This window comes from Siphateles boraxobius, unplaced genomic scaffold (genome assembly GCF_051911475.1).
Source record: "Siphateles boraxobius isolate OS27281-9 unplaced genomic scaffold, OSU_SipBor_1 3, whole genome shotgun sequence".
Lineage (NCBI taxonomy): Eukaryota > Metazoa > Chordata > Actinopteri > Cypriniformes > Leuciscidae > Siphateles > Siphateles boraxobius.
The window spans coordinates 13,155,127-13,165,067 of NW_027508919.1; the positions used below are offsets into that span (position 1 = coordinate 13,155,127).

Genomic DNA, 9,941 nt, shown 5'->3' on the forward strand with positions numbered 1-9,941 from the left:
TTTGTTCAGGAATTTCTTTCTGTGTCTTACCCTCTTGCTTGAGCGTGTCAATGATGGCCTTCTGGACAGCAGTCAGGTCGGTAGTCTTACCCATGATTGCGGTTTTGAGTAATGAAACAGGCTGGGAGTTTTTAAAAGCCTCTTTTGAAGAATCTTTTGCAGGTGTTTAGAGTTAATTAGTTGATTCAGATGATTAGGTTAATAGCTCGTTTAGAGACCCTTTTCATGATATGCTAATTTTTTTAGATAGGAATTTTGGGTTTTCATGAGCTGTATGCCAAAATCATCAGCATTAAAACAATAAAAGTCCGGAAATATTTCAGTTGGTGTGCAATGATTCTAAAATATATGAAAGTTAAATTTTTATCATTACATTATGGAAAATAATGAACTTTATCACAATATGCAAATTTTTTTAGAAGGACCTGTATATCATAAATTGGGGCAAGTCTGGGGCAGAAAATAAAGGACAAAAGAAAACTGGAGGTAGCTAATTGTCATGATACAACCAGACACAGGTAGATCCAAACGCAGTGTGAGTTTATTAGAGGGTAGTCAGACAGGCAAGGGTCACAGACAGCAAACACAGCATAGGAGACAAGGCAATACTCAGAGTCCGATAACCAGGCGGGATGACAGAGGCAGGCAGCAGACAAGACGGAATCCAGGAAACAGGCGATGGGTCAGATACACAGACAGGACTAGACTAGGAAAAGCTTGGTGATGTCCACAACAGTAAAACAAGACTTAGCAATGAGTGATAGTTAGAGTGGAGTATAAATGAGTGCGGAGCTGCGTGAGGAACTCGATGCAGGTGTGAGAGTGATCAATGGAAACAGGTGTGTGTGAAATCAGTTCAGGGTGTGTGCATGATCAGTCCCAGGGAAGGCAGTGCAGGGGTGGAGCACCCTCTAGTGACACTCGAGGGCAATCCAGCCGAACATCGTCACACATAACCCCCCCTTTAAGGAGCGGCTTCCAGACGCTCCAAAGAATATCCAGGTGGGGGGCAGAGTGAAGACGATCCTGGGGGAGGGACGGAGGGCCAGGCCCGTGCAGGGGAACGGGACAAGGAGGTAGCCAAGGCGGGCCTGGGCCGCAGAGCGTGGGCGACCAGGGCGGAGCAGGACGTGATGGCGGCCAGGGCGGAGCAGGACGTGATGGCGGCCAGGGCGGAGCAGGACGTGATGGCGGCCAGGGCGGAGCAGGACGTGATGGCGGCCAGGGCGGAGCAGGATGAGCCAAAGGCCAGGGTGGAACGGGATGGACCAATGGCCAGGGTGGGGCCCCCTCAGACCTCCCTGGGTGTGAAGACCTCACGGGCAGCCACGGCAGAGACGACCCCTCAGGAGACCACGGTGGCACGCCCCTCATTGTCCCTTCGTGGCCTCTACTGCCCCCATCCAAAAAATACTTGGGGGAACCTACGGGGACATAGACTGGAACTGGAGGCTTCGGGGGTTCGGCTGCAGGCTTCACTAAAGGTTTCGGAGGTTCGGCTGCAGGCGGCTCTGGCAGTTCGGTAGCAGGCTCTGGTTCAGCTAGGCAGACGTGAAACTCAAGCTCGTCATGGCTGACGTGAAGCTCTGGGTCGTCGAGGCTGACGTGAAGCTCTGGCTCGTCGAGGCTGACGTGAAGCTCTGGCTCGTCGAGGCTGACGTGAAGCTCTGGCTCGTCGAAGCTGACGTGAAGCTCTGGCTCGTCGAGGCTGACGTGAAGCTCTGGCTCGTCGAGGCTGACGTGAAGCTCTGGCTCGTCGAGGCTGACGTGAAGCTCTGGCTCGTCGAGGCTGACGTGAAGCTCTGGCTCGTCGAGGCTGACGTGAAGCTCTGGCTCGTCGAGGCTGACGTGAAGCTCTGGCTCGTCGAGGCTGACGTGAAGCTCTGGCTCGTCGAGGCTGACGTGAGGATTCTCCAGCTCGTCAAGCGTGACATGACTATACCCTGGTTCGGTGAATGTCGCGGCGTCGTGGAGCTCCTTCTCCATCTTACTCACAGCGAGAGCAGAACCACTCAGTAGAAGGGCCATGTCAATATACTGCATTAAAGTACCGTGGGGATCATGAATGGGCATCAGTGACCGGAGCGGTTCAGATAACCCTCCGCGGAAAAACACCATTAAACATTCGGTACTCATTATCGTGAAACGTGCCAGTTCAACAAACTCTTTGACATACCACTCAATCGATCGATCCTCTTGACGAAGTCGCATAATCTCAGCTCCCGTATCCGTGTTCGGTATTGCTGCGAAAGCTCGACGTGGAACCTTGCTGTCGAATTTTACCGGGAGAGCTTGGCGTTGAACTGGGATTGGATCAGGGCTGACAACTGTGGAGACAGGTTGAGTCTGCGATGGTCCCGGTGTGGAAACCTGTAGACCGCGAACCATCTTGGCCAACCTCTCCAATGACGAGGTGAGTTGATCCAGCCTATCCCGGTGTACAGCGATCAGATCCGCATTGGCTGACTGGGAGGCATACAAGGCTGACATGCTGCTGGATCTGTTTATGGCTAAGTCTTCTGTCATGATACAACCAGACACAGGTAGATCCAAACGCAGCGTGAGTTTATAAGAGGGTAGTCAGACAGGCAAGGGTCACAGACAGCAAACACAGCATAGGAGACAAGGCAATACTCAGAGTCCGATAACCAGGCGGGAAGACAGAGGCAGGCAGCAGACAAGACGGAATCCTGGAAACAGGCGATGGGTCAGATACACAGACAGGACTAGACTAGGAAAAGCTTGGTGATGTCCACAACAGTAAAACAAGACTTAGCAATGAGTGATAGTTAGAGTGGAGTATAAATGAGTGCGGAGCTGCGTGAGGAACTCGATGCAGGTGTGAGAGTGATCAGTGGAAACAGGTGTGTGTGAAATCAGTTCAGGGTGTTTGCATGATCAGTCCCAGGGAAGGCAGTGCAGGGGTGGAGCACCCTCTAGTGACACTCGAGGGCAATCCAGCCGAACATCGTCACACTAATAAGGATTGGAGCCTAAAATTTAAATGTTATCCATGTATCTCTGTCTTTCTCTCTCATTCAAATGCGCAGTTTGGGCGGCCATACCGGGCGAGATCGGTCGTCAATATGGCAGCATTCTATTTCTAGTGACGTGGGTGGCATCTATGAATACACTAAAGAGTGGGAATGCTCTTTGAAATGTGTTCTGTTCTTCTTATAGTAATTATTTTGATGAATGATGACTAGGGGCTGTCTAATATATATATATATATATATATATGACATTTTCAGCTTTTGTTATGTTCTTGTTTATTTAGCTTTTTCATTCTTTTACATACATTTTTCTTGTTGTTGTAATTTTAGTACTTATTTTATTTTAGTTAGTTGCTGAGGCAACATTTCTAAATTCCATTCTAATATTCCATGTTTAAGGTAAAAATTAATTTTACGTTTAAATTTCGATCTTAATTCACACAAACCTATCATGTTTTCAGAAGACTTTGTATAGCACACAAGTCACATGCACCACTTTTATGTTGCTTTTAGTCATTTTTGGAGGTTTTGTAACCATATCCTTTCAGTATATGGGGAAAAATAAGGAAAATTTGATTGTTGTGAGAACAATTTTTGCTGGTGAACTATCTATTTTTCATTCACTCTCCAAATATTGACAAAAATATATTCAAGTCTAAACATAAGAAACTTCTCTCCTCTATTTCAACAGGACCACCAGTAAATGTCACCTGTAATATTTTCATCAACAGCTTTGGATCCATTACTGAGACAACTATGGTATGTAACAACTCTGCTTAATTTTAGTTTAAAATCAAATATTCAGGATTGAGCTTGTCTTGTCTAAAACGCAAAGCATAAAAAAGGGGGGGGGGGGGTTAGTTGCTTGCCTGACTTCTCAAGGAGCAAATCAATTAGAAGTTTAGAGTCCAGTGGGTCAGCTGATGTACTGATAATGAACTGTCCACCATGCAATTAAAATGAGAAATTGATAGAAACGACCAGGAACTTAAGGGGGGAAAAATGAAAGGGTGATACAACCATCCTCTAAAGCCTGCTTAAAGTGTCTTTGTCAGCAGAATGTTTCAGTTGACCGTTACAGATTGTCAGCGGGGTTAGATCATTGGAAATGGAGGATGTGGCGAGCAGGACGAGGCCGAGGGCCGTGAGAGAGCGGCACAAGGCCGGTGGCGTGATAACTGATGAGTGACACCTGCGCTCCTGATCGCCACATAGGACTTACTGTACAACAGAAATTAATGTCAGGGGAGAACATGTTATTTACCTGCAAGTCAAGGGCATATTTGATTTAGTCTGTGTTAGGTTTGCAATTTAAAAAAAGAACATTAGGTCTAAAAAGAACATGAATAATAGTCCAGAAATTGAACTAGATTTCAGGACCCAACACATTTATTATTATTCCTACAGGATTACAGGCTTAACGTATTTCTACGCCAGCAGTGGAACGACCCTCGACTGGCCTATAGTGAATATCCTGATGCATCTCTAGACTTGGACCCTTCTATGTTGGACTCCATATGGAAACCCGACTTGTTCTTTGCTAATGAGAAAGGTGCAAACTTCCATGAAGTCACAACAGACAACAAGCTGCTGAGGATATTTCAGAATGGGAATGTGCTTTACAGCATTAGGTAAGCAGAGAAGTCTAAAGAGATTTCAGATAACAAAGGGGAATTAACAAGAATTAGTGACGAAGGGCAATAGGGTTTTGCATTTAACGATTATTGCAAAATATATGTTATAGAAGTGAGCTGGGCCAAAATAAATAGGAATGCACAGTGATCACAATGGAATTTGAGCAATTATTAATCAGAAAATATAAAATACGTAAAATGAGAGATGTTATGTAGCCTAAAAACAAAACAAAAAGGCTTGACTGTTAATGCCAAGTACTCTTTCTATTTTTGTTTTGCTTTTAAAAAACATCTAAGAAACATCCCTAATTGTGGGTTGGGCAAATATACATCAAAAGGTATTTTAAAATAAAATACCTTAATTTTAAGTGTATTAAGTGTAGTACAAAATGCAGCTTCCGCACCATGCAAAATAAACTACTCTATTTTTGTATTTTAAAAATACAAAAAAATACTTTTACAAGGGAGCATGAAATTTCCTATGAAATTGGCCTATTTGATCTATCCCTTAACCATTACACTGGCTCAGTTGCAACGTGTAAACAATGTTTGATAGCAGCAGCTTTTCTCTGCCCGAGTCATGCAATAAGTTTGACATCTGCAACCAGTTAACAGATCAAATATTCACATATCCCTGGTTGTATATGCTAGTTTCAGCCTGACGCAGTTATCATTTCCACGTCCTACGCCACATTGTTTAAATAGTACATGCATTTGCGCCCATCTGTTTGCCCATGGGCGTGCTGGTCTGAAAACGAGGTGTGTTCAGGCACATTGTTGGCGCGTTGCTGTTTTGAGGCAACTGAAATAGACTGCGCCATTGACCAACAAAAACCTGGTCTAAAGTCAATGGCGCAGTATTTTTTGTTATTTAAAGGGGGCCCATTATTAATATGCGTCTATAGGTGGGTGCACAACGCGCGTACACTCTACTTATTACACACACAGGGACGTGCAGCAGCACACACACATGCCAAATATTTAAAAAATAAAAGGACTAAAATAGTTATAGGAACTATGAAAAGGTTCCTCCGGTGCGAAAGCCCCTATTGACAAACAAGTAATTCATAAGAAGACAACTGAAGGTACCTTTATTCATAGCAACTAGTTTCTAACTAATTAATCATTTGATTGTTTATCATAAATATAATAATATACTATGTGTCAGGCAGTCATTCATGCTTTATTATAATTATTTTCGTGCACAACTGAGGAACTTAACATGAAAGTAGCAAGCTAACGTTAACTATGGGGCGGCTGCTCAGTATAGTTTTCAAGAACATTATGTAAATTGGTAAACTATTTAGTCTAGGCTACTAAAATGAACACCAAAATGTAACATGAACTGTTCCAAAATAATACCAATTTATGCAAAAAATGTATGGAAAGCTGACAGCCTGCACGTTTCTTACCTTGACCACCTTCTTCCATATGGATAAATTTTCTGTTCTGATCTCAACAAGTCTGGGCAAACTACTGAGTAGGTACTATCAGAGGCTGCATTTTTATGATGTCATCATGTAGACTTCTAACAAAGTACTATTTTATACTATTTTATATTCTAATTGAAATACGTATTTGAAATGCATGTATCATAAAAACTGCCCTTCCCTGATTGCAATTAATTGTGCCCTGGTCCCACTTTGGAAACTCACGTTTTAAAGAGCCTAAAAAAAGGCCTCCACATCAGAGTGTGTAAGTGTGGATATTTTAGGGTTTGAATTCACGGTTATCACAGTACAAAATAAATTGGCTCCTCAAAAAAGCACTGGTGGCTTTGTCTTTCTCTGAGACATTGCATTACAGCAGGGTATTACAACCCCAAATCAGAAAAAGTTGGGACATTTTGTAAAATGCAATAAAATCAAGAATATGTGATTTGTTCATTCTATTTAACCTTTTATTAACTGACAAAAGTACAAAGAAACGTTTTCCAATGTTTTCACTGACCAACATAATTGTATTTTGTAAATATGAACACATTTTGAGTTTGATGGCTGCAAAACACCCCAAAAAAGTTGGGAAAACGTTTCTTTGTACTTTTGTCAGTTAATAAAAGGTTAAATAGAATGAGCAAATCAAAGATTCTTGATTTTATTGCATATTACAAAATGTCCCAACTTTTTCTGATATCGGGTTGTACATTGTTTCCACTATCCAAAGTCCATAATAGATCTTTATGGCTAAAACTTTAATGTAACAGCCATACGATAAACAAGAGTAAAAAAAAAGATAGTTTGCTTTTACTAAGAAGACGTGATAAAAACTTAGCAATTCACACCACATTTAGAGATTCACTTTGTAATCACAAATCAAAGGGAAAAAGTTTACAACCATTGATCTGAACTCATGTGGAGACTGTATAAACTGGGATATTGATTAATGGTGCGTTCTGAAATTATAATTCTGCCTCTACAACAAAAACAAACTTAAACTCTTGTTGTTCCAAACCTTTATGGAACACAAAAGAAGATATTTTGAAGAATGTACTGGTTGTTTTATAGATGCAATTTCAATTACTGGGGTCTAGAGCTTTCAAGGTTGAATATTATGAAGTATAATAAAAGTAGTCCATACAACTTATGCACTATATTAAAAAATATATATACATAATAATTTAATTTGAAGCTTGAAGCATCCTCCTTCACTTTAATTCTATTGCAAAAGAGTGGTCAGATATTCGCAAAAAAAAAAAAGAGACATGAGGGCCAAGAAACAAGAGTCAATAATGACAATGTTTTTTCAACTATCTTCTTTGCTTCTGCTTCTCCTCCTCAGTGTTCCTTGCAAACTATTTTTTTGGTCTCTCTCTCTCTCTCTATTCCTCACTTTCTGCTTTCCTGTTTTGCACACCGTCTCAGGCTAACACTCATCCTGTCTTGTCCCATGGACTTGAAGAATTTCCCAATGGACATTCAAACTTGTACCATGCAGCTAGAAAGCTGTGAGTACTCTATTCTACTCTTAATCTCTCCCTCCCCCATCTCTCCTCGCCTTCCCAGCTTCACACTTTGCTGCTTCCGATTCTTTTGACATTGTTTTAATGAATGCACGATAGCAATAGCCATGAAGTTGAAACACAGTGAACGCATAACTCTACATGTTTTTAAAAGCCTTCCTATGTACACTGTTGTGTATGGTGAACATATACTCTACCTTTCAAAAGTTTAGGGTCAGTCATTTTTTTTTAAAGAAAAGTCTCTTATGCTGACCAAGGCCACATTTATTTGATCAAAAATACAGTTAAAACAGTAATCTTGTGAAGTAATAAGACAATTTAAAATAACTGTTTTCAATTATATTTTATTATAAAATGTAATTTATTCCTGTGATTGCAGTGCTACATTTTCAGCTTTAACTCCAGTCTTCAGTGTCACATGATTCTTCAGAAATCAATATGCTGATTTGGTGCACAAGAAAAATTTATCATTATTATCATCATCACAGTTGAAAACCATTGCACTTCTTAATATTTTTGTGTAAATTCTTTTTTTCAGGATTCTTATAAAAATGTACTGACCCCTAACGTTTGAATGGTAGAGCATATCATGAACTGTTGCTATTTATATCCTGTTAAGCCGGCAATGACAATTAACTTTTTCTTTTTCTACTTGTGAGCCCGATAACCCTGAGCATTATGGGATTTTATAAAAAGTGTAGAAAAGAGATTACTCAAAACAGTTTTCTGTCTCACTGCACAAAAAAGAAGAAGAATCGGTAAGAGGAAGTTACATCCGATACAGCATCCTCATTTTAAAACTGTGCATAGTGTCTAGTGCCCTTCCTTGTTACCTTGATAAAAGGAAGAGGCAGGAAAAGAAATAGATAATTCACCACCCCAGTGCCCTCAGAGCAGATAGCATCTTAACTCCTAGAACCAATTTAAAGGATATCAATAATGAAACTGTAATTTTGTGTCCCCTTTATTATGTGGCCCACCTCATTTGCCCAAGAGGCATTTAATTCCACATCCCTAAGACAAAAGAACTCCCCTTTCTAACCACAAGAGGAGCCAAATGAGATATCTATGTAATACAGAAATGCACTGCAGATGCCACTTAGCTTGACATCTGGATTTGCCTTTTGGATTATTTGATTTATGTGTGGTGACCAAAGGAAGCACCTCTACATTCAGTGACTCACATGGTTTAAAAGATTTAGGGGACGCACTACACCAAGATACTGTTTTACTGTCCTTTCTGCGTCCTCTGTATGTCTACAGTATTTATTCAATGAGTGGAAAAAGCCGCCCTCTGTAGCCGCAGTTAAAATTGCCCTCTTCTAAGGAGTGGGGTCAGACAGAGTGAGACACACACAGGAAGACGGGCAGGTTTACTGTCTAACAAAAGCCGTTACTGAGGGCATAATCATTTCCGATCAGACAAGAGCACCTTTTTAGGGCTTTGAAAGGGCCTGCTGAACACCGTTTTGACGAGTGGTGAGACATTGCCGAGGGGTGGGATCCCCATGTCTGGGAAGGACACATCCAGGTAGAGAAATCTGATGCTGAGTGTTAAAGCAAAGGTGTAAGCAGAAAAACAAAGGAAGAAAATAAGTTTGGGGCACTTGGTATGCAAGTGGAAAAACACGATGACAAAGGCACAAAAAAATGAAGCAGAATTGGGAAAGAAAGTAGACAAATGGAATATTAATGTAAAGTTTATAAAGGCTTTTTTGGTATTATACACAGAGATTAACAGGTGCTTTTGTGGATTATACAGGGCACACAAATCAATGATGCTTTATGACCAAGAGTGACCATGGAACGCATAAAGAAAGTCTTTATCTGAAATTTACTGTACACCACTGTTCTAAACTTTGGGGTCAGTTTTTTTCAAAGACACTAATACTTTCATTGAGCAAGAATGCATTAAATTGATCAAAATGTGTGTGTGTGTGTGTGTGTGTGTGTGTGTGTGTGTGTGTGTGTGTGTGTGTGTGTGTGTGTGTGTGTGTGTGTGTGTGTGTGTGTGTGTGTGTGTGTGTGTGTGTGTGTGTGTGTGTGTGTGTGTGTGTGTGTGTGTGTAAAATCCTGTTTCTTTGACCTTTGCATTCAAAGAATCCCCCCCAAAAAATGCAGTTTTCACAAAAATTAAGCATCACAGCTGCTTTTAATATAGATAATAATACATTCTAAAAAATGAGCACTAAATAAACATGTCAGAATACATTCTGAAGGATTATGACACACTTAAGAATATGCATAATACATTTTTTTATATTGACAATAGAGGCTAGAATAGGCAAAAAAAAATCTTTTCTCATACTGGAAAAACATTCATATTTTTTGTATTAGTTTGAATGCAATGTTTAG

The 9,941-nt window shown here is 40.9% G+C and overlaps 1 protein-coding gene across 5 annotated transcripts in view; it reads left to right on the top strand.

Moving 5' to 3' along the window:
- The window catches only part of glra4a (glycine receptor, alpha 4a), a 58,190-nt gene that overhangs the window by 39,956 nt on the left and 8,293 nt on the right, over positions 1-9,941 (top strand). For all 5 annotated transcript variants that reach the window (XR_013210362.1, XM_077247913.1, XM_077247917.1 and 2 more), the window contains 3 exons: positions 3,685-3,752; positions 4,401-4,624; positions 7,489-7,571. Coding sequence is in view for 4 of the 5 variants with exons in the window: in XM_077247913.1 (XP_077104028.1) it covers positions 3,685-3,752; positions 4,401-4,624; positions 7,489-7,571 (375 nt within the window). In the remaining variant the exon portion in view is untranslated. The remainder of the gene's footprint in view (positions 1-3,684; positions 3,753-4,400; positions 4,625-7,488; positions 7,572-9,941) is intronic.